Raw genomic sequence first — 25689 nt, 5'->3', positions numbered from 1 at the left:
TTCAAACTGCCGACCTTTTGGTTAGCAGCTGTAGCACTTAATCAGTACACCACCAGGGTTTCCCTGAAAAGAATTAGCCAGTGAAAATCTTCTAACAGCAGTGGAACATTGTCTGATACAGTGCTGGAAGATGAGCCCCCCAGGTTGGAAGACACTCAAAATATGACTGGGGAAGAGCTACGTACTCAAAGTACAGCCAACTATAGTGATGTGGATGGAGTTAAGCTTTCAAGGCCTTCATTTGCTGATGTGTCATGATTCAAAATGAAAAGAAACAGCTGCAAACATCCATTAACGACTGGAACGTGGAATGTATGAAGTATGAATCTAGGAAAATAGGAAATCATCAAAAATGAAATGGAATGCATAAACATCAATATCCTAGGCATTAGTGAGCTGAAATGGACTGGTATTGGCCATTTTGAATCAGACAATCATATGGTCTGCTATGCCGGGAATGACAAGTTGAAGAGGAATGGCATTGCATTCGTCATCAAAAAGAACACTTCAGCCTGTAAGCATCCATCTAGGATACTCCACTGGTCTCACCCCTTTGGGAGCAAGGAAGAATGAAGAAAACTAAAGATACAAGGAGAAGATTAGTCCAAAGGACTAATGGACCACATCTACCACGGCCTCCACCAGACTGAGTCCAGTACAACTAGATAGTGCCGGCTACCACTGACTACTCTAACAGGGAGCACAATAGAGGGTCCTGGACAGAGCTGGAGAAAAATGTAGAACAAAATTCTAACTCAAAAAGAAAGACCAGTCTTGCTGGCCTGACAGAGAATGGAGAGACCCTGAGAGCATGGTCCCCGGACACACTTTCAGCTCAGTAATGAAGTCACTCCTGAGGTTCACCCTTCAGCCAAAGATTGGACAGGCCTATAAAACAAAATAAGACTAAAGGGGCACACCAGCCCAGGGGCAAGGACTAGAAAGCAAAAGCGGACAGGAAAGTTGGTAGTAGGGAACCAAAGGTTGAGAAGGGAGAGTGTTGACATGTCATGGGGTTATTAACTAATGTCATAAAACCATATGTGTACTAACTGTTTAATGAGAAACTAGTTTCTTCTGTAAACCTTCTTCCAAAGTACAAAAAAAAATATTTCAAGATCTATCCTGAGGTACAATTCTGTCAGTGATAGGATAATATCCATACACCTACAAGGAAGACTAGTTAATATGACTATTATTCAAATTTATGCACCAACCACTAAGGCCAAAGATGAAGAAATTGAAGATTTTTACCAACTTCTGCAATCTGAAATTGATTGAACATGCAATCAGGATGCATTGAGCCAGATGGAATACACAGAAATCAAATCGACTGCATCTATGGAAAGAGATGATGGAAATGCTCAATATCCTCAGTCAGAACAAAGCAAGGGGCCAACTGCAGAACAGACCATCATTATTCATATGTAAGTTGAAGCTGAAGAAAATTAGAACAAGTCCACAAGAGCCAAAGTACCACCTTGAGTACATCTCACCTGAATTTAGAGACCATCTCAAGAACAGATTTGACGTATTGAACACTAATGACTGAAGACCAGATGAGTTGTAGAATGACATCAAGGACATCATATCTAAAGAGAGCAAAACATCATTAAAAAGACAGGAAAGGAAGAAAAGATCAAAATGGATGTCAGAAGAGAGTCTGAAACTTGGTCTTGAATATCAAGTAGCTAAATCAAATGGAAAAAGTGATGAAGTAAAAGAGCTGAATGGAAGATTTCAAAGAGTGGCTTGAGACAACAAAGTATTATAATGACATGTGAAAAAAGCTGGAGATAGAAAACCAAAAAGGCAGAACACATTTGGAATTTCTCAAGCTAAAAGAACTGAAGAAAAGCTTCAAGCTTCGAGTTGCAGTATTGAAGGATACTGTGGGTAAAATATTGAATGATGCAAGAAGCGTCAAAAGAAGATGGATGTACCAAAAAGAATTGGCTGATGTTCAACCGTTTCCAGAGGTAGCATACATGATCAAGAATGGATGGTACTTGAAGGAAGAAGTCCAAGCTGCACTGAAGGCATTGGTGAGCTGAAATGGACTGGTATTGGCCATTTTGAATCAGACAATCATATGGTCTGCTATGCCGGGAATGACAAGTTGAAGAGGAATACCAACTGAGGCGCTTCAACAAATGGATGCAGCACTGGAAGCGCTCACTGGTCAATGCCAAGAAATTTGGAAAACAGCTACCTGGCCAACTGGCTGGAAAAGACTGGAAGAGATCCATATTTATGCCTATTCCCAAGAAAAGTGATCCAACAGAATGTGGAAATTTTGAACAATATCATTAATATCACACACAAGTAAAATTTTGCTGAAGATCATTCAAAAGGGGTCGCAGCAGTATATGGACAAGGAAATGCCAGAAATTCAAGCCAGATTCAGAGAAAGATGTGGAACCAGGGATATCATTTCTGATGTCAGATGGATCCTGGCTGAAAGCAGAGAACACCAGAAAGATCTTAACCTGTGTATTATTGACTACACAAAGGCATTCAACTGTGTAGATCATAACAAATTATGGATAACATTGCAGAGAATGGGAATTCCAGAACCCTTAATCGTGTTCATGCAGAACCTGTACATAAATCAAGAGGCAGTTGTTTGAATAGAACAAGGGGATGCTGCGTAGTTTGAAGTCAGAAAAGGTGTGCGTCAGGGTTGTATCCTTTCACCATACTTATTCAATCTGTATGTGGAGAAAATAATCAAAGAAACTGGACTATATGAAAAAGAACAGGGCATCAGGATTGGAGGAAGACTCTTTAACAACATGTGGTATGCAGATGACACAACCTTGCTTGCTGAAAGTGAAGAGGACTTGAAGCACTTACTGATGAAGATCAAAGACTACAGTCTTCAGTGTGGATTACACCTCAACATAAAGAAAACAAAAATTCTTACAACCTGACCAACAAGCAACATCATGATAAATGGAGAAAAGATTGAAGTTGTCAAGGATTTCCTTTTACTTGGATTTACAATCAACACCCATGGAGGCAGCAGTCAAGAAATCAAACACTGCATTGGGCAAATCTGCTGCAAAAGACCTATTTAAAGTGTTGAAAAGCAAAGATGTCACCTTGAAGGCTAAGGTGTACCTGACCCAAGCCATGGTGTTTTCAATTGCCTCATATGCATGCATCCGTAAGTGCTTCAAGTCCTCTTCACTTTCAGCAATAATATGGATATTATCTCCATTTTGTGAAACAGGACTCTGAGGCACATAGAGGTCGAGCAACTTCCTAACGCCCCATATGTATTAAGTGAAGTTCAGGAAATGTTGAACTAAATTGAACTGTGTGTTCTCTACCGCACCTGTGCTGAGAGATCTATAGTCTCCCAGGACTAGGTGGGCAAGAAAGTGCTCAGACTGAGGAAGAGGGTATGCCGTGGGGGAGGGCTCTGGTGCCTCTTGCCGGTAGGGCTGGACCATCTCAGCCTGAGCCTGTGCTGCCCCCTGCTGGTCAGCTCTGCCCTCCGTGCAGGCTTCCTTTCTCCTCCAGAGGCCCTGAAGGGGAACTGGGTCAGAAGTGTCTCCCGCCTCCAGAGTCTCCTGTACGAGGCCAAGCACAGGATGTTCAGAGGGAACCAGAAGATCATACAGGGAATATGCAATGGTTGCCCTTTGATCTACACACCCAAGGACTGTCTCCCTTGTAGGGAATGGCTGAATGAAACTATTCACTGAACGGAATTGGGAGGGTGTCTTAGTTTCCTAGCGCTGCCATAACAAAATACGATCAAGTGGGTGGCTTTAAAGAACAGAAATTTATTTTCTCACGGCTCTGGAGACTAGAAATCTGAATTCAGGCCATTGGCAAGGCTATGCTCTCTCTGTCCACTCTAAGGGGAGATCCTTCCTTGACTCTTTCAGCTTCGGTAGCCCAAAGTGTTTCTTGGAGTTCCTTGTCTTATAGACAGATTCTCACATGCTGTCTTCCCGTGTGATGTGGCTCTGACTCCAGGTCTGTTCTCCTCTTTCATAAGAAAACAGTCATACAGGATTAGGACCCACCCTACTGTGGTATTACTTGATAGTATCTTCAAAGAAAGACCCTATTTCCCCGAATAGGGTCACAGTCACAGGGATTAGGACTTCAACATATCTTTTTGGAAGACACAATTCCATCCATAACAGAAGGCAAAACCTCTGCACCTAAATGCCATAGAATGCACACACACACACAACAATAGAAATGTTCATTAATTTTTTTTTTTTTTAGGTATTTGGATTATTCTTACATTGAAAAAAATTTGGGTTTTATTTGGATTATTCTTACATTAGGCTTTCTTTTAGGATGGAAAATTGAATACTAACATACAAACGGGCTGGTTCTCAAATAGTAGGTGGTGTGAGACTGGATGGCTACTTTCTGTGAAAGCAAACCCAAGGTGCTAAATTCAGCCACCTGAGGTTGCCAGAGTTCACTTTCCTAGGCCTTCTACTGTTGGGTTCTACTTTGAAGAGTCACCGAGAGGATACTTCAGGGCAGATTGGGCATGGAGGACAGTCGTCCCTCCCTCGGGTTTGGAGTAGCAGCACCCCTCCCCCCTCCAAACACACACACACACACAGACACACACACATATCCACATCTCCTCGCCGGTAGCTGAAGCGTCTCTCATGTCTGTCGGACCCGCGCCATGCACCGCTGCGCCCCCTGTCGGCGTGTGCGCTCAGGTGAGCGCCCTCCCTGCTGGGAGTGGAGGTACGCGCGTGCGCGCAGGTGAGTGTCCCTCCCCGCCCCGCCCGCGGGCTTGTCCACCTGCCAGGGATACTTGTGGTTCCCTGTTGCCCTCGGGTCGCTTCCGGGCCGGGACAAAGAACCTGGCTATGGAAGAGCCTTCGGGGGCTCGCGAATCGCGGGCCCGACCTAGAGAGCGGGACCCGAACCGGCACCCCCGTCCGAACCGAGATCACCACCCCGAGCGACAGCGGGACAGATCGGGGGACCGGCTTCGGGAGAAAGACGGGGACGGGCGGCGGAACGCGGACCGGCGAGGGGACCAGGACCGGAGGAGGGACCGAGATCCACGCCAGGAAAGACGTAGTGTCGGGGGCCATCGCCCAGATAAACAAAGAGCTTGGGAAAAGTCCCTCCAAAGCCAGGCGCGAGGCGGACCCCAGGGGTCGACCTGGGACGCAGGCCCGCCCCCCTGGCCCGCGCCTTGGGAAACCCCGGAGCCGCCGTCCAAGAGAAAGGAGGGCCTCGGGCGCCGAGGACCGGACAGGTGAGGCGGGGCTGCTGGGGTAGGGGAGGCCTTGCAACCTTCGGACACTGGAAGCCTGGGTCAAAGGCCAGGCTGTCCTGGAAGTCGGTTTAAAGGAAAACAGTACCATTCCTCCCTTTTGCACTCCTAGAGGTGACCTGAGAGGGAAGGAGGACCGGTGGCCCTACTGCTTGACTGGAACCCGACTAACAAAGAGCGACCACCTTTGTTAAGCAGTGGCAGGGTCAGGGATCAGGTAAAGAGGAAGAGAGATCTTCAGAACAGGAAAAGGAAGAAGTGGAAAGGAGATTAGGTAGGTGGGGTTAACCTGGGGCTCCTCCCTGCCCTCTCCCCCCACTCGCTCATAGGACTGCCCCTTGGGCACCAGACCCTTGTCCCGAGTTCCAAAATCAGCCTTCCCCGACTTTCAAAGTGCTGTTTCTTGGTGGCAAGGCCTGAAAGTTATCTGAATGAAGGGCTTATAGTTTAATGTGTCCCATAAAAACCCAAACCTGTTGCCCTCGAGTAGATTGCGACTCAAAGTGACCCTATAGGACAGAGTAGAACTGCCCTATACGGTTTCCAAGGAGCGCCTGGTGGAATCGAACTGCTGACCTTTTGGTTAGCAGCTGTAGCTCTTAACCATTATACCACCAGGGTTTCCACATAGGTATACGTATTTTAAAAAGACAACTGGGAGAAGCCGCTCTTTTAACTATAGAACTAAATCTACCTAAAACTTCTTGCTGAAGGGCAGAGATCCCCTTGGTCTGTGAAGTCTTTCTGGGCAGCCTCATTTAAATTCAATGATTGAGACCTTACCCTCCTAAATGAACAAATTTTGCCATCGCTGCCAATACAGAGCTCCCGTAATTCCTCATGATGTTCTGGAAGACTTTGTGAGCTAGGAGAGGATCTGGGGATGGGAGGGAGGAAGAGAGGTTTAGTCCCCCATCCACCACCACCTCTTAGGGAGCCTTTCCATCTAACATTCCAACCAATCCCACAAATGTTATTAAATGCCCATGTGTTATCAGGCATTGTGAACTGTGAACAGATGTGATATTGCCCTTGCCTGCTCAGAGTTTACAGTTCAACAAGGAGACAGGTACTGGGGGTGATGACTGACTTCAGCTTTTTGACACCAGTTTTCTTTAAGGAGCAGTCAGCCTCCTCTCTGCTGTGGGACTTGGAGAGTTCTGCCAGTCTCTCTGTCCTGTGCACATAGCTGGAAAGCTACTATCCTGAGTTTATGTTATATTATCTAAAACCAACTAGAATGTCAAAGGGTGTGCTCAGATACAGTCATAGGCACTATCTACTGTTTCCCAACTGAAGCCACTTTGCGTTGTAACTGTGTGACCTGGGAGAATCCAGAGCTACATTTTTAGGTTTCTTTGGTGCCCTGGTGGCACACTGGTTAAGAGCTCAACTGCTAACCAAAAAAAGGTCAGCAGTTTGAATACACCAGCAACCCCTTGGAAACCCTATGAGGCTGTTCTACTCATCCTGTAGGGTCATTATGAGTCAGAATTGACTCGACAACAACGGGTTTTTTATAAACTGGATACACAGTGCCTAAAACCCCCTCCCTCCACTCCTCAAAAGCGAGTGGAGGGAATGCTTTCACTCATAGGCAGTTGGAGTTTTGAGCCAAACGGCAATTTATTTCTATCTTTCCTCCATTTAATGGATGGGCTACTGGGGCAGCAGCTTCAGAGATCTACCCTCAGGTATTCACAGTGTGGTTGTAGGAGACTGACAGGTAAATGGGCCAATTGCAATAGTACGAAACGTGCCACTGCAGGGCTCCTGATTTTCAGGGCCAAGGAGCCAGGAAAGTTTCCCAGAGGAGATCACCTCAAAGCTGAGTTCTGGAGAAGGAGTAAGAAGGGTTGAGGCTGGGGGAGGAAGAGGAAAAATGTTCCAGAGGAATAGCTTCTGTAATGGCCCAGAAGCTTGGGAGAGCAGGTCATTTTGGGGAGGGCTGGAGCAGTTCACTATGTGGGTCTTTGAGTGCAAGGATGTGAGTGCAAAGGATGGAGCAAGGGCCTCCTGTGTTGTGCTAAATAAAAGCTTGGACTTTAATCCTAGTGCATGAGGGTTTAAGGACTTCAAACCCAAGAGAGACATAAAGGGATCTATGTTTAAAAAGCTTCCTGGAACTCAGTGAGTAGAAACCCCCTCCCTACCCCTCCTCCCCACCTCCCCGAATCCTTGGAAACTCTATACCCGTTGTCACTGAGTCAATTCTGATTCGTGGTGACTCTATAGAACAGAGTAGAACTGCCTCATAGGAATTCCAAGGATGTAATCTTTAAAAAAGCAGGCTACCACATCTTTCTCCCCAGAGCAGCTGGTGGGTTCGAACTGCCAACTTTTCAGTTAGCAGCCAAGCACTAAACCACTGCACCACCAGGGCAGGGCTCCTTTGGAGACCCCATGAGGCAGTTCGACTCAGTCCTGTAGAGTCGCTATGAGTCAGAATCAACTTGACAGCAGTGGGTTTGGTATTTTGGTACTGGCGTGTAGAGAGTCCCTGGGTGGCGCAAATGGTTAAGCACTGGAATACTAACCAAAAGACTGGTGGTTCAAACCCACCCAGGGGTGCTTCAGAAGTAAGGCCTGGTGATCTGATTCCGAAAAGTCACAGCCTTGAAAACCGTATGGAGCAGTTCTACTCTGCACACGTGGGGTCACCATGAGTCAGAACCAACTGACAGCAACTAACAACAATGGCATGTATGTTTTTTGGTTATAGTGAACTTGCATCTGGGAGATATGTGCTCTCAAACCCTAGGCCTGGACAAGAGGAAGTGGAATATTGCCAGTCAGAGGCCGAGGGACTCCTGGAATGCCACAAATGCAGATACCTGTGCACTGGGAGAGGTGAGCCATTTTGTAGGCGATTCAACCCTTTACCTTCACTTTGGTTGTGGAAGGTGTAATCTTAGCTGGTGAAGCAAAAATTCAAGCAGACTTCCCTTTTTGGTTCCTGGTATTTTAATTTCTATACTTGTGGGAGGTTTTTGTTTTCTTAAAAAAAAAAAAAGAATGTCTGAAAAGTGCTGCTAGATTTTTCCCAGACTTCTCTTCAAACATGTCTGGGGCCTGGTGAGGTAACTTTCAGGCTCCAGGTAGAGCTGGCTGTGAGCTGCCAGCTTTTGGCGGAGGGCTTTGGCAAGGTGGAATTGGGTTGCAGGTCAAGCCACATGATCAAGGTCAGACAGTTCCCTTGGAGATCTGATACCCAAACACTAGGTCAATGTCTTTTAAGCTTTTTTGACTGAAACCCAAGTAAGAAATATAATTTACATGAAGACCAAAAACATATACACACACTGAAATAAAAATGTCATGAAACAGTACTTAGCCTATGACATACCAAGTGCTCTGATGTTTTCTATTCTTTTCTGTTATATTAAAAACAAACACAAAACAAAACCCACACTTATGATGATCCACAGTTTGAAAAACACTTATTAGGTAATACAGTAAAACCTGTGAAACCTGGAACCTGTATCAGAGAAGGAAGACTCAAATATTTTCCATTAATAGACAGTTACAGAAAAGTGGTAAGACTGCACCCTGTCAAAGGTGGAAAAGCTGCAAGATCTGGAAAAACAAGGCAGTGCCATCAAGTTCCAGCTCTCACAGGTTCCACTGTATCCTGTATCAGCTCCAAACGTGGCTTCCCAAGGCTCCCATCCTAGCTAGCACCTGGCCCCGGCCTTGCCAGCAATGAGGAAAATCTGGTTTGTCAGGGTGAGCCCTTATGGCTCACGTGATCTGGTGAGACACTTTCTAAGCTGCCCATGACTAAGGCAGAAAGCATCCCAGCCTCAGGGAGGGAAACCATAGAGCTCAGACCTGAAAATATATTTTAGGATGACTGTACTGATGTATGTGATTATAGGATTACAAGGGACTTTCATTAAAGGCCCCTGAGCAATCCAGGTACAAGGATCCTCCCTGTAGTTAACATATGTTGATACCACCTCATTGCCTTTAATTCTCTCAACAACTCCTGAGGCTCAGAGAGGTATAGTAAGTTACTCAAAGTCACACAGCTGGTAAATTAAAGAGCTGGAATTGAAACTGAATCTGACTCTAAGGCCTGAAATGGTTTACTTGCTTGTCCTTTCTCCTTTTCTTCGTGAAATAAATAATAGAAATAAGTCATAGGCTGGTTCGCAGGTTTCTCCAGAGATTTTTTTCCCCTGTGATTGACTTACCAAGAGGAGAGAACAGGGTTTGAGGCTTCTGACCAAACACACCTTGATTTAGCTTTGATTACTTCAGGCTATTTGGCTTTGAGCCTGGAGGTTGGGTTTCTGAGTCTAGACGGTGAGAGGATGGTTCAGCCCTGGAAGCTGATAAATGAGAGCTTATAAAGAACTATGGATCTACAGAAACAGACAATACTGTGTTGTTTTGAGAAAAACAGTCATTAAACACTAGGAACTTGTTTCAAGCAGGAAATAAATGCCTGGATAAAGGTCATCAGAAGATTTTGAGCCTGTCTTAGAGCAGATCTTTTGTGACTGAGTTTCCTTATCAGTGAAATCATCTGCTCCTCCAGCAAACTTGTAAAAGTGGGAGTTTTTATAAGCTTTTACAAAGCTTGTATAAGCTTCCTAGAGAGGCCCTGAAATTTGGGGCTGTGATCCACCCTTAGGAAGCTCAATGGAACACTGAGATGACCAGTCAAAAGAGAGTGTCCCAGATTCACTTTAGGAGCATGACCACTTAGATGGTAAAGTCTTTAGAGGCTGAGAATAAAGATCAGACAGAAGTCTAGTGCAAATGTCACAATGTAACAGGTCACCAGGGAATTCTGTGTGTATGTAGCTTGGGCTTATTTGTTATTTGGACAACAGTTGAGGAGTTACAAGGTCCCTGGTAAGAAGGCACATTTCCAGGCTCCCCTCTCTTGTCTCCCGCAGTATGCATTTGGAGCAGCTTCTTCTCCCTTTTGCTCTTTGCCTCCCCCCTTCAGATGCTTAGTGCTCAGTGTGATGATTTGCATTCAGCTTCCAGCCTTAACTGACGAGTTTTATTTTTCTCCCAAAGAAGTTGTAATCTTTATAGGCAGTAGTGCCTGCCTCTCACTCACAGCCTGGTGATTTCGGTTTTGAGAGTGTTTATATTTAAATTTCAGAGGGACAGTTTCTTGATTGGGAACTTTAGCTTTGGAGGAGTTGAGGCTACAGTCCATCAGAGCCAAGAAGGGGAAACAGATGGCTTCCCAATGCCCAGAGTCCCTGGGTGGTGGCAAATGACAAAACGCTCAGCTGCTAACTGAAAGGCTGGAGGTTCAAGTGTACCCAGAGGTGCCTCTGAAAAAAGGTCTAGTGATTTACTTCCCAAAAATCAGCCACTGAAAACCTATGGAGCATGGTTCTACTCTGACACACGTGGGGTTGCCATGAGTTGGGATAGACTTGATGACAACTGTTTTCCCACTGCCAAGAGCACTTGTACTCATGCTGAAAAGTTGTGGGGTTCCCACCTCCCCGCAAACCTACATTCTCAATCCTGCTTTTTAAAATACTTATTTAATACCCTAATTCAGAACTTATCTGGACTGAGCTTACTTCAAGATCTCAAAAAGCAATTGACTTTAGGAGTGTTAACTCATTAACAGGTTTGAATGATTCCTCCAAGTCACAGCGAAGGGAGCAAGAAATGATCTAAAATGAACTACTGGTTCTTAGGAGAGACAGGGGTGCTGACTCAGAGAGCCTTCCGTGGGCAAGGAGGTGCCATCTGTACAAAAAAGACCTGGAGAGCTTCTGGGCCTTTTTTTTCAAACTGATATTTTATTTAAAAAAAAAAAAAGATACATCTCTCCCAGCCTGTGATTCCTTTCCATTTCTTCTAAAGCTAAAACAGGAATAATGTGTGGGCCCTAATCCTGCCCATACTGATATGAAACTGTCCCCTAGAGCAAAATACTGGGAGAGTGAATATCCTCTACACTGCAATTATTTAAACTGATTGTGGTACTCTATATATCTTTTAAGGTGCACTGGTGGCATAATGGTTAACCACTCAGCTATGATCTGAGGTTGGCAGTTCAAATCCACCCAGATGCTCTGTGGGAGAAAGACCTGGTGATCTGCTTCCATAAAGATTACTGCTTAGAAAACCCTATGGGACAGTTTTACTCTGTCGCATGGGGTCGCTATGAGTCAAAATCAACTTGATGGCACCTAACAACAACATACATCTTTTAAAATTATGAAGTAGATTTATATTTACTGTATAGAAAAAAGAGCCAGTGGTTAAGTGTTCAGCTACTAACCAAAAGGTTGGTAGTTCGAATCCACCAGCTGCCCCTTGGAAACCCTATGGGGGCAGTTCTATTCTGTCCTATAGTGTTGCCTATGAGTCAGAATTGACTGGATGGTAACAGGTTTGATTTTTTTTTTTTCTGTAGAGAAAAATGTTCACAATATACTGTTAAGTGAAAAAGTTATACCATAGTAGATAGAGTAGAACTCTGTTCTTACCTAAAAGTAAACAAACAACAAAAATTGTGAATATAGGGAGTGAAAAGTCCAGAAAAACTATAATGTACACAGTGGTTATTTTTTACCGGTTGGCTTATAGACAATTTTTACATTATATGTTTGTTTTATCTACTTTTTTTTTTTTACAATAAGTATGTGTTGCTTTTATAATCAAAGAAAACAATAAATATATGTCCATTTTGGGGAAGAATTGTAGAGTGTAAAGATAATACTTGAGAGTGAATCATTTCCATTAGACAGATGTAACCCAGCTTCATAAATAGACCAACTGGAACCAGGCACAAAATCTGGTTCTCTAAATGCCAGAGAGATGCTGACAGCCTTACCTCACTGGAGCGGGAGTCAGATAACCCATGGGAACTATTCCACCATTTAAAATTTCCAGTTTAAAAGCACCCAGTTTTACATTATACTGAGCAAAAGAAACCAGATTTAAAGGAGTATGTATGCTTGCATTTATATGAAATTACAGAAAAGGCAAAACTAATTTTTAACAACAGAAAGCAGAGTGGTGGTTGCCCGAGGAGGAAGGGTAGGGGATTGATTGCAAAGATGTACTGGGGAAGTTTCCAGGTTAATGAAAATGTTTTGTATCTTGATTATGGTCACATAATATACACATTTGTCAAAACTCATCAAACTGTGTATTCAATGTCGGTGCACTTTGTTGTGTATGTCTCAATAAAATTGATTTTAAGAAAAGCACCCAGCTTTGGTGGAAGACCTGGAGCCCTTTCCTTATCCAACAGAAAGAAGCCAAGGGCCGTGAAAGAATCCAGCTCTGGAAAAATATTATAGCCCAAGAGATGTGCCTTTTAGGGAAACAAAAGAAAACAAAGTTATTTATTGAGTTAAAATCTAAGTACAATAAAACAAACATTGTTTCCTTTTTTAACTTGCCATTTTAACATTCTTGACATGTACGATTTAGTGGCATTAATTGTGATCATCATGTGTGCAACTATCACCATTATCTGTTTCCAGACTTTTCCATTACCCATAACAGAAGCTCAGTGTCTCCTAAGCAATGAGTCCTTATTTCCCTCTCCCTCCTTCCCACCCCTGCTAACTACTAATAACCTTAGGCCTGTATATACTTCCCTGCTGAAATTTCACGTTAAATAGAAGCATATAATATTTATCATTTTGTGACTGACTTATTTCACTCAGCATTATGTTCTCAAGGTTTATCCATGTTGTAGCACGTATCAGGACTTCATTTCTCTTTATGGCTGAGTAAAACTCCATTGCCCCCATGCATCTGTCAGTTTGTCGTACTGTGGGAACTTGTGTGTTGCTGTGAAGCAGGAAGATATGCCACCGGTATTCAGATAACAGCAGGGTCACCCATGGTGGGCAGGTTTCAGCTGAGCTAAGACAGACTAGGAAGAAGGACCTGTGGTCTTCTGAAGAAAATTAGCCAGTGAAAATCTTATGAATAGCAGCAGAACATTGTCTGATATAGTACCACAAGATGAGCACCTCAGGTTGGAAGGCACTCAAAAGGCAACTGGGGAAGAGTTGCCTCCTCACAGTAGAGTTGACCTTAATTACATGGATGGAGCCAAGCTTTTTAAACCTTCATTTGCTGATGTGTCATGACTCAAAATGAGAAGAAACAGCTGCAAATACTAATAATAGGAACATGGAATGTACGAAGTATGAATCTAGGAAAATTGGAAATCGTCAAAAATGAAATGGAATGAATAAACATCAATATCCTAAGCATTAGTGAGCTGAAATGGACTGGTATTGGCCATTTTGAATCAGACAATCATATGACAAATGAAGAAGGATGGTGTTTCATTCATCATCAAGAACATCTTAAGATCTATCCTGAAGTACAATGCTGTCAGTGATAGGATAATATCCATACACCTACAAGAAAAACCAGTTAATATGACAATTTGACACACACGAACCACTAAGACCAAAAATGAAGAAATTAAAGATTTTTACCAACTTTTGTAGTCTGAAACTGATCAAACGTGCAATCAGGATGCATTGATAATTACTGGTGATAGATAACTAGTGCAAAAGTTGGAAACAAAAAAGAAGGATTGGTTGTTGGAGAATATGGCCTTGGTGATAGAAATGATGCTAGAGATCGCATGACAGAATTTTGCAAGGCCAATGACTTCTTCATTACAAATGCCTTTTTAACCAATTTAAACAGAGACTACTATACACGCGGACCTCACTGAATGGAATGCACAGGAATCAGATCGACAACATCTGTGGAAAGAGACGATGGAAAAGCTCCATATCAGTCAGAACAAGGCCAAGGGCCAACTGCAAAACAGACCATCAGTTGCTCAAATGCAAGTTCAAGTTAAAGCTGAGGAAAATTAGAACAAGCCTACAAGAGCCAAAGCTCGACCTTGAGTATATCCCACCTGAATTTAGAGACCATCTCATGAATAGATTTGATGCATTGAACACTAATGACCTAACACCAGGCGAGTTGTGGAATGACATCAAGGACATCAGATATGAAGAAAGCAAGAGGTCATTAAAAAGACAGGAAAGAAAGAAAAGACCAAAATGGATGTCAGAAGAGACTCTGAAGGTTGCTCTTGAATGCAGAGTAGCTAAAGCAAATGGGAGAAATGATGACGTAAAAGAGCTAAACAGAAGATTTCAAAGGACAGCTCGAGAAGACAAAGTATTATAATGACATGTGCAAAGACCTGGAGTTAGAAAACCAAAAGGGAAGAACATGCTCCACGTTTCTCAAGCTGAAAAAACTGAAGAAAATATTCAGACTTCAAGTTGCAATTATGAAGGATTCTATGGGCAAAATATACAGGAAGCATCAAAAGAAGATGGAAGAAATTCACAGTCACTGTACCAAAAAGAGTTGGTTGACTTTCGTTCATTTCAGGAGGTAGCAAATGATCAAGAACTGATGGTACTGAAAGAAGTCCAATCTGCACTGAAGACACTGGTGAAAAGCAAGCCTCCAGGAATTGATTGAATACCAGTTGGGATGCAGCACTGGAAGTACTCACTCGTCTATGCTAAGAAACTTGGAGACAGCTACTTGGCCAACCAATTGGAAGAGATCCATATTTTTGCCACTGCCAAAGAAAGGTGATCCAACTGAATGTGGACATTATCAAACAATATCATTAATATCACATGCAAGTAAAATTTTGCTGAAGATCATTCAAAAGTGGCTGCAGCAGTGTATCGACAGGGAACTGCCAGAAAGTCAAGCCAGGTTCAGAAGAGGATGTGAAACCAGGGATATCATTGCTGGTGTCACATGGGTCCTGGCTGAAAGCAGAGAATACCAGAAAGATGCTTACCTGTGTTTTATTGATTATGTAAAGGCATGTGACTGTGTGGATCATATGAAATTATGGATAACATTGCAAACAATGGGAATTCCAGAACACTTAATTGTGCTCATGAGGAACTTGTACATAGATCAAGAGGCAGTCGTTTGAATAGAACAAGGGGATACTGCGTAAAGTCAGAAAAGGTGTGCATCAGGGTTGTATCCTTTCACCATACTTATTCAATCTGTATGCTGAGAAAATAACCCAAGAAACTGGACTATATGAAAAGAACAGGGCATCAGGATAGGAGGAATACTCATTAACAACCTGCGATATGCAGATGACACAACCTTGCTTGCTGAAAGTGAAGAGGACTTGAAGCACTTAATGATGAAGATCAAAGATTACGGTCTTCAATATGGATTACACCTCAACATAAAGAAAACAAAAATTCTTACAACCTGACCAATAAGCAACATCATGATAAATGGAGAAAAGATTGAAGTTGTCAAGGATTTCCTTTTACTTGGATTTACAATCAACAGCCGTGGAAGCAGCAGTCAAGAAATAAAATGACGCATTGCATTGGGCAAATCTGCTGCAAAAGACCTCTTTAATGTGTTAAAAAGCAAAGATGTCACTTTAAGGACTAAGGTGTACCTGACCCAAGCCATGGTGTTTTCAATTACCTCATACGCATGTGAAAGCTGGGCAATAAATAAGGAAGGCCAAAGAGGAATTGATGCTTTTGAATTGTGGTGTTGGTGAAGAATATTGAATATACCATGGACTGGCAGAAGAAGGAACAAAACTGTCTTGGAGGAAGCACAGCTAGAATGCTCTTTAGACGCGAGGATGGCGAGACTTTGTCTCACATACTTTGGACATGTTATCAGGAGGGATCGGTCCTTGGAGAAGGACATCATGCTTGATAGACGGTCAGTGAAAAAGAGGAAGACCCTCAGTGGGATGGATTGACGAAGTGGCTGCAATAATGGGCTCAAGCATAACAATGACTGTGAGGATGGTGCAGGACCAGGCAGTGTTTCATTCTGTTGTACACAGGGTTGCTATGAGTCAGAACAAACTTGACACCCCTAACAATATTCCATTGTATGGATATACCATAGTTTGTTCATCAATTCATCTATTGAGGGACATTTAAGTTGTTCCTATCTTTTAGTTACTGTGAAGAGTGCTGCAGTGAATATTGGTGTATGTGTATCTGTTTGTGTTCCTGCTTTCAATATATTTTTAAAATTTTAAGCATATAGGCTTAACTTAATTTTTCATATTTCAATACATATGAACCGCAGTTACCATTTTGATGTATAATGTCCACATTTTTTTCAAATGTCATTATATTTTTTGAGCTGTACATTGATTTTTTTTCAAACTTGGAGAAGTCATCTCTTTCAAATTGGAGATAGCCACAAAACATATAAAGAGGAGACAACTTTTTTTATTTCGGTGGGGGCTGGGGGGCAAGGGGCATGCTCTTGCCCCTCCACACAGGACGCCTTTCTTTCTGCTAACTGGCTTGATTTCTTCCACCATTTTCCTGCACCTCTCCTGAGGCAGGCTGCTCTGCTCTTTTGATAGTTACTCTTTTCAGTCCAAAGTATCTCTGACACAGTCTGGAGACTGTAGTTCCCAGCTATCATCAAATGCCAATCAGGCACCCAGGCTTTCCAAGGGGACAGAATAAAGAGATTGGTCTGAGCTGATGCAGGGGAGGTGAGCCTCAAGTTGGAAGAGTCTCCAAGTGCTAAGTAAAAAAAAAAAAAAACAAAAAAACAGACCAGTTGCTGTTGATTCCAACTCATGGCAACCCCATGTATTTCAGAGCAGAACTGTGCTCCATAGGATTTTCAGTGGCTGATTTTTCAGAAGTAATTCACCAGGCCTTTCTTCCAAGGTGCCTCAGGGTGGATTTGAACCTCTAACCTTTTGGTTAGTAGTTGAACTTAACATTTTGCATCACCCAGGGACTAAATAGCATCTCCCAAAATGGTAACACACCCTTTTTTTGCAGCCTGCTGCCAAATGCTGGAGATTCTCCTGAACTTGCTGATCCTGGCCTGCAGCTCTGTATCTTACAATTCCACAGGGGGCTATACGGGCATCACCAGCCTGGGGGGCATTTACTACTACCAGTTCGGAGGGGCTTACAGTGGTTTTGAAGGTGCTGATGGGGAGAAAGCCCAGCAGCTGGACGTCCAGTTCTACCAACTGAAGCTGCCCACAGTCACTGTAGCAATGGCCTGCAGTGGAGCCCTCATGGCCTTCTGCTGCCTCCTCATTGCCATGGGCACCCTGCGGGTCCCGTGGCATTGCCCACTGTGTCTGGTGATTGAAGGCTTGTTGGACGTGCTTATTGCTGTGGCATACATCCCAGCCTTGTATTTCTATTTCCACTACCTCTCTACTGCCTACGACTCTCCTGTGTGTAAACAGAGGGAAGCGCTGTACCAAAGCAAGGGGTACAGTGGCTTCAGCTGCAGTTTCCATGGGGGAGATATAGGAGCCGGCATCTTTGCTGCCTTGGGCATTGTGGCCTTTGCCCTTGGTGCTGTTGTGACCATAAGGGGTTACCAAAAAGTCAGGAAGATGAAAGAAAAGCCAGCAGAAATGTTTGAGCTTTAAGCTTTTTAAAATGTTCTGCCAATGTAAGTGATGGATGTGACTCTTAGCTACTCTCTTTTATAAGAGTAATTAGTTGTGGAACTTGTCAACACCTGGAAACTAACAAGACGGCTTTGGTATGGTGGGCATAGCTCTTGGTTGCAGAGTGGCATTCTCTGGTTTATGGAGTCCTTGGTGAGTTAATAACGAGTTACAAAACCTGGAGCCCAAGACCCACAGGCCAAAGGTATATGCTGCAGCAAAGGGCACTTCTTGATTAAACGAAGGGAGATAACCAAGTGAATTTGAAGAATCTTCAAAGTTTATGGAAAGCCACATAGACTGGAGACAAGATTGCAGCCCAAACTTTTCTAAACTCAGCTGTCTTAAGCAGATTAGCCCAGAATTTTTTCCAGACTGTACTCTCCATTTCTTTCACTTCCTTAATGCTCTGGCTGGAGGGGAAGAGAGTTTCTGGAGACTACTCCTGTAAAATTTAAGTTGGAGGTAGAGTGGACCAAGGAAAGAGGAATCAGATTAATTCACCGGGTTGCAAAGAAGCTATTCTACAAGCCCCTTACAATTGCCTTGAAAGCTCAGTGTTTTGTACCTCTTGTAAAGGTACCATTGTATGAAGAATTAAACCTGACATCTGGAATTCAGGATCCATGCAGAAGAAAAGAATTACAAATCTTTCCCAACAGAACAGTCTGCAACTTTTGGCCAGACATCATGGGTTCTTATTACACACTGAATTATGACTTATGGAACATTAAAGTATATTCTTGGTAAAAATAAATGTGTTCTTTGCTTTATATGGCTCCAATAAAAAAACCCAGAGAGACACATGAGACTGTGTTGCCATCTCCTATCTGGAAGGGAGATGAGAGGGCAGAGGGGATCAGAAGCTGGCAGAATGGACTCGAAAAGAGAGAGTGGAGGGAAGGAGTGTGCTGTCTCATTGGGGGAGAGCAATTAGGAGAATATAGCAAGGTGTATTATATAAACTTTTGTATGAGAGCCTGACTAGATTTGTAAGCTTTCACTTAAAGCACAATAAAAATTAAAAAAGAAAGAAAAAATCCAAAGAGAAATTTTTAATGCAGAGGTAAAGTTCTCTTTACAATATGTTTGTATTATTATTCCTTTAAATACAACTTAATCACATTTAAAAGGTGAGTTCCATTTGGGTTTAGAAAAGGAAATACATATATGTGCTTGCATATGATAAGAAAATTTCTCAAAGAATACACGTTGTCAGGTGCCAGTGAGTCGGTTCCAACTCATAGTGACCCTAAGAACAGAGCAGAACTGCCCCACAGGGTATCCTGTGCTGTAATCTTTACAGGAGTAGATCACCAGGTCTTTGTCCCGCAGAGCCGCTGGGTGAGTTTGAACCACCAACCTACCAGTTAGCAGCCGCATGCTTAACCACTGTGCCACCAGGGCTCCTTAAAGAATATGTCAGAAAGTATTAATAGTATTTGCTTCTGAATAAATAATAAAATAAATTTTTATTTTATACATGGCTTGACTGCACATGTATTATTTTTATTTTAGAAAATTAAAAATTTGATTTGATCTCAGTTTTTTTCAGGACCACATTTAAAATGCAAAGGCAGAAGTAGATGTATAATTATGTGGAGGATTAAATGATCAGCCACAAAAGCAGTCTCACCAGAAAAACTGGCAGCACAAATTCCGTTTCTGTTTCACTCTCCGCTTTCCTCTACAGAGCCCTCTGCTGTCTTTTCGAAAATTTGTCCTATCCTTCATAGAAATAAACTCTGATAACCAACTGTCATCGAGCTGAGACTGACTCGGGGTGACCCCATGTGTCAAAATAGAACTGGGCCTGCTCCGTGGAGTTTTCAAGAGCTGACTGTTCAGAAGTAGATCACCAGGCCTTTCTTCCAAGGCTAGCTCTGATAGTTGCCCTTTTTCTTTTCTCCTGATGCGTGAATCTTTCCACACTAACAGCGTGCTTGAAAATAATTGGGCCTGTTTGATATTGATAGCTAAGCCAGGCCAGGCCTTGGCAGGTACCTGTGATAATAATCAGTGACCAAATTACCTTCAACATACCCAGTATCATCTCACCTGGCAGAAGACCACTATTTTCACGAATGTTGGAATCAGTGGAATGGTTGAAAGGTTCTAGACTTATTCCATTTCATCCTAGCAGATATGTGTTGCATGGACTGTGACTCCACTGTCTTGGCAGAATCAGTCCCAGAAGGACAGCGTTCAGGTTTTCTGTATCTGGTAGTACTACAGTGTTCCTGTTTACCTTCAGGGGGTGAGATTAACTTATGTACTACTGCCATACATGAATTAGAATGGTGTTTGGGTCAAACCACGCACACTGCTGGAGGGAGAGAATGGCCAGTAGCGCACAGTGCCTGGGTGGAGAGTTGGCAGTTTTGATCTGATGTTATTTTCAGTTTTGAATTACAGGAATGTAGTTTCTCAACTCTCAGAGCCCTTGACTACTATGTTCTATGGACCTCGTAGGAATTTGTGTGGGCCCAGCAGAAGATAGGGTCAGCAAGCCCAGTACTTGTTGCCAAAGTACTGGTCTTTAACTGCCCAGTTTATAAACATCATAGGGCTCAGTGTGACCCTCTAGTGTATTAAAGGCCTTTCCTACTTTCTGGTAAACCATGTTTTTTTCATAAATTGGTCCCATTTCTTAAATCTGTCACTAATCTCCTTCCATTTTATGTTACTGAGTAGCATCACCATCCATTTGTATAACATTTTATGATTTTCAAAGCATTTTCATGTACTTTCTTTCATTTGAGACTCACCACAGCCCTGTGGGATCAGACAGGCAGGTGTTATCTTGCTTTGTCAGACAAAATGTCTAAGGCTTAGAAAGCCTGAATGACTTGGGCAAGGTCACATGGCAGTAATGAGCAAAGATTTGACCTTGGTGTTCAATAAGCACGCTTTTGTCTTAGTTCTCATCTCTGAACCCTGAGAGAATGATGGACTTTCTACCAGAAGTACACCTAAGAAGAGTCTGGGCCTTCTGTCAGTAACAAATGAAAGCTAACCGTGGGCAAGGACACCTTAAGCCTATTCATCTGTTGGCTCCCGCTGTCTCAAGGCACATTCTTTAAACTTCTAAGAAACTCTCAAATGAGCCGCCCCAGTCCCAATCAGTAGGATTCTGGTTGAATAAATGGGTTCATGCACACAGTAGAATTGGAGGCTGCGTAACAAAGAACGTGGCTGCTTTCTAGGAACTGATGTGGACACACCTCTAGGATATATTAAGTGGAATACACAAGATGCAGAACAGTGTATAAGATATGCTTCCTTTTGGAAAAAAAGTAGGGAAAGGGGGAGATAAAGGCAGATTTGAGTGTGCTTTTATTTGCTTAAAAAACACTCATAAATTATACTGGAAACCAGGGGTGGATTACCCAATAAGCATACTCCTTAAACTTGTAAGAACCTCTCAATGGATCAGCCCCAGTCCCCATCGGTAGGATTCTGGTTGAATCAATGGGTGATATCAGATGTGAAAAACAGGTGAAATTGTGCATTACAGATTAGTAAGCAAGCACAAGTAAGCCTGTGCATACCTTGCTTACTAGTTAACCTGCCCCTGCTAGAAACTAATGAAAAGTGGTTGGGGGTAGAGAAAAGGGTGGATGGTGGCAGGAGTAAAATTACTTATTTTATACCATTTTATGTCATTTTGATTTTTTTAGAAGCTTTTTATTTTGAAGTAGATTCACAGGAAGTTGCAAAAATAGTAGAGAGAGATCCTGTGTATTACCCAGTTTTCCCTAGTGGTAACTGGTGCATACTATACGGTATAATATCAAAACCAGGAAATTGACAGGTACAACCCACAGAATTCATTCAGATTTTACCAGTTTTACATGCACTCATTTGTGTGTGTGCTTGTGCATGTGTGTCTAGTTCTGTTCAGTTTTATCACGTGTAGATTCGTGTAACCACAGCCACAATCTAATGCAGAACTGTTCCATCACAAGACTCCCTTGCGCTATCCCTTTACAGTCACACCCATCCCCTTCCACTCCTCCTGCCTCCAGCCATTGCGAACCCCCGGCAACCACTGATTTGTTCTTTATCTCTATGATTTTGTCATTTCAAGATGGTTAAAATAAATAGAATCATATAGGGTGTGACCTTTTGAGACTGGTTTTTTTCACTCAGCATAATTCCCTTGAGTTGTATTATTACTTCATTCCTTTTTGTTGCTGTGTAGTATTCCATGGTATGCATGTTCCACCATTTGCTTCATCACTCACCCACTGAAGGACGTTTGGGTTGTTTCCAATATTTGGCTATTATAAATAAAGCTGCTCTGAACATTCACGTACATGGTTTTGTGTGGACATAAATTTTCATTTCTTTAGGGTAAATACCTAAGCATGTAGCTGGTGGATCACATGGTAATCGTATGTTTACTTTTTTGAGAAACTGCCAAACAACTCTCCAGAGTGGCATTTTGATTTCTCAATCATGCAAATATTTTAAAAAAGGGGTGGGGGGACCAACTAAGGGTGTTAAAATTGAATTGGATCGTGACCTTAAAATCATGTCACCAGTGGCATTTCTCTAGTTTAACCTAGAGAGTTTTCCTGGGTGAGTGCTGTCAGTGTTACATCCTGAATCTCTCTCCTCTTAGGTGTGGTACAGATAGTGGAGGTGATATTGAACGCGATGGTTCTCATGTGTATCGTGGCCTCCTACTTTGTCCTGGCTGGATTCAGTGCCAGCTTCACCAGCAGCGGTGGACTTGGGAACAGCTATCACTCACCATTTGAGGGCACTGAGCTGGAGCAGGTTCGGCAGCTGGACCAGCAATACACGATCCTCCGGGCACCCCTGATATATGGTGGTGTGGCTGTTTCTCTAGGGCTGGGTGTCCTCACCATGGGCATTTTACTCCAAGGAGCCAAGAGCCTAACAAAACTGTCTGGGAAGTGGCTTCTCATGGAGGCTGCCTTCAGCCTTCTTGCGGCAGTGGGCTACTGCACAGGCATTGGCATTTACCTCCATGTAGCCCTGCAGATCAATTCCACGGACACTTGCAAAACAAGAGAGAGGCTCTATGCCCGCAGGGGTCTCACCTGGATGAACTGCCAGCTAGCAGGTACTGATGGTGCAGCAGCCACCTTCGCTTGTCTCCTTGTGATTATGTATGGTGCCAGCGTGGTGCTGGCCCTCCGGTGCTACCGAGAGCAGAAGCACTACAAAGACAACCAAGAACAACACAGAAATTACAGTGATCCACCAGAATACCTGTGGTCTGGGACACTTTGAGATCTTATGGAACCTAAATGTCAATGCCTCATTGTTTCTCTCAAAAAATCTGGTCCTATAAAATTGCACATTAGACAATTTTTTAAAAATTTATTTTTGCATACTTGATTTCATAAATGCTCCTTTCAGTGCCAACACAAAGCTAAATGATTGTCTCATTTTTCTACTGTAAAAGGAAATCAATAACTCCTTGTTGGCTAACTGATGAGAGCTTGAAAACTATCTCCAACAAAGGGCAACATCAGAAGGTAACGTAACAATGGTAATAACTGGCCAGAGAAATTCTGAAAGACGATAGCTACACATCAGAGGGTAACAGGTCCAGTGTTACAGTAGAAGTATCTTACCTGTCTCAACTATTTAAAGTCATCAAAAGAAACATGCCATATCATCCTGCAAATTTGGTCCCAGGAGGATTTTAAAGCAGTTGTATGATCTGAGTTTGAAACAATTACATCCTGACTAACCTAGAGGAAAACTATTCTGCCCATAAAGAGAGTTGCACGGCAGTGTACTGGGACTGCCTTGGGTTCCACGGAGCTATTCTTCCTGATGCATTGAGATGCTTCTTGCATGCATGTTTCTGCTTAGGATTCCAGTATTAGGGCCAAGAGAAAATGTTTTTGTTGTTTCTGCCAGCCATTCCAAGTCACTTTTTTGTGCTGAGTCATCCACCTGAAATTCACTTTCCTGAAATATTTTAGTTTTCTTAAATATAAGGCTTTTAAATAGTAAGAAATAAAGTTAATAAACTGTCTTAAACGTGTTTTAAGATTTCAAAGATAAAGCAGTTAATTTTACTAGACTATAAAGACTTATTGGAGGCTTTTTCATTTCTGCCTTCTCCCACAGTGGCCTGTATAGACTAGGATGTCAAAGGCAGATAATTTCTCAGTTGTTTTCATAAGGTAACAGATCATCAACATTGAACCTGAAAAATAAAGTTATTTCAGTAATTTTAATCTAACATGTTTTACAGCTATTCTTATACTTTGTAGTCTCAAACATATCAGTTCATGTCAAATGCAACTAGAAATACGCATTCTCATAGTTTTTTTTTTTCCCTAATTGTCCTCTTGCTTTTCAATAGCTAATTCTTATAGAGCTTATTCAAGACAAAGGATCAAAACTAAACCTCATACAGAAATAGGGAAATATCTGGATTCCATGTTTACAAACTGTAAAGCTTGAATGAAAATAATCAACTGAAAATCTACATTATTAGGTTAAAATTTTTTAAAAAAAGCTTGTTGTGCCACAGAAAATCTACATTATTAGGTTAAAATTTTTTAAAAAAAGCTTGTTGTGCTTCCGCTTTACCACCCTTAGCCTCAAGGCAGTGGCTTGAATCCCAGTTTTCACCAAGTGGTAGACATTTAACAGCAGCAAAAATCAAACAACCTACTCCCACCCCACCAAAGGAAAGGAACTACCCCCTCCCCCGGCCACTAGTCTCATCTAGCACTCATTCCCTGAAATGTGCCCCTGTCAGACCTTTGCTCACATGTAGGTGTTATGAAGTGAGGGCTTTGGCCACTCTCTGATCCCAGCTTTGTGCCTGGGCCCCTCCATAATCTTGTTCTGCACTTTAGCTCCTCTCAAGAGAATGCAGCCCATTGATCACTATAACACACCCCATGCTTGTACAGTTTTATAACAAATTGTTTCAGCAAACCTTGTCTTACTACCACTTGTGAGGGAGGCAGGTCAAAATTATCCATATTTTACAGATGAGGAAATGAAGTGGCTTACCCAATAGTTAACGTTTCAAATGCTCACTGTGTGAAGGGCACAGTGTTGTGCTAAGGAAGCACTTTGCTTGTATTATCTCATTTAAGCTTACAAGTAACTGACGAGAGATACTACTATTTCTATTTAGCAAATGAAAGAAGCTGGGCCTTTAAGTAGAGATTAAATAACTTGCCTAAAGTCTCAAATCTTTTAAGTAGCAGAGGCAGGATTTAGGCAACTGAATCACACACTGGAACTTGTTCCGTATGACTAATGCACTCTTGTGACCTTCGGTGTATCACGGAATTAGTATTAACTGAAGCAAAGACCAGCAGAGAGAACTGCATTTCTGGCACCCTGGAATAGGGAGGTATGTCTCATGAATCTGGGGTTTTAAAGAAGGTGGTGGCATAGTGCCCAGCACATTGAAAGTGCTGAATAAACAGCTGGTGAACCAAGTTTTTTAAAATGTTCATTCTGCCAGAAAGAGGAAAGCTCGGTTTTTATGTGGAGTGAAAGATAGTAAATCTTGCTTGGATTATGGGAGACGACCAATGGACAGTTTTTGGTTTAACAGGATTATAAATATTTTGTTAGACAATGCCTACCACTGTGTCTGAAGTTCTAACTTATTAGGAAAAGCATAACGGCCAGGTTGTCCAGTTAGCTCTTCTGTGCCACTCTCAGGGGTAGACTGTTCACAATTCAGTTTCCTCTAGTCATCTAATAACCTGCATGTAAATAAGGACTGTTTTCTGTCTTTGAGATTTCTTGAAACATAAAAACAAAGTCAGAATGTCTCTTGAAGTAAAAACTTTATTGCTATTTCAGCTGAAAAGGTGATTAAAAATATTTATTCTTGCCTTAACTCATTGCTTCATAAAGCATCATGGAATGTGGTTTCATTTGCCTGTTCTTGCTTATCTTCTCCAACAACCTACCCCCTAGTGCTGTCGTAAAGCAAGAAAAA

General features: G+C 42.5%; 1 protein-coding gene across 2 annotated transcripts; it reads left to right on the top strand.

Moving 5' to 3' along the window:
* The first annotated feature begins 4759 nt into the window (after nt 1-4759).
* Nucleotides 4760-24027, top strand: MARVELD3 (MARVEL domain containing 3). 2 transcript variants are annotated; one of them, XM_049864654.1, is made up of 3 exons: nt 4760-5257; nt 7998-8125; nt 22351-24027. In XM_049864654.1, the coding sequence occupies exons 1-3, from the start codon at nt 4860-4862 to the stop codon at nt 22986-22988; spliced, it is 1164 nt and encodes a 387-aa protein (XP_049720611.1). In that variant the 5' UTR covers nt 4760-4859; the 3' UTR covers nt 22989-24027. The 2 variants fall into 2 exon arrangements, with proteins under 2 accessions (XP_049720611.1, XP_049720612.1); XM_049864655.1 differs by lacking the exon at nt 22351-24027 and adding an exon at nt 17092-18738.
* The last annotated feature ends 1662 nt before the right edge of the window (nt 24028-25689 follow it).

The sequence above is a fragment of the Elephas maximus genome, chromosome 21 (genome assembly GCF_024166365.1).
Source record: "Elephas maximus indicus isolate mEleMax1 chromosome 21, mEleMax1 primary haplotype, whole genome shotgun sequence".
Lineage (NCBI taxonomy): Eukaryota > Metazoa > Chordata > Mammalia > Proboscidea > Elephantidae > Elephas > Elephas maximus.
This window is presented reverse-complemented; position numbering and strand designations above follow the sequence as displayed.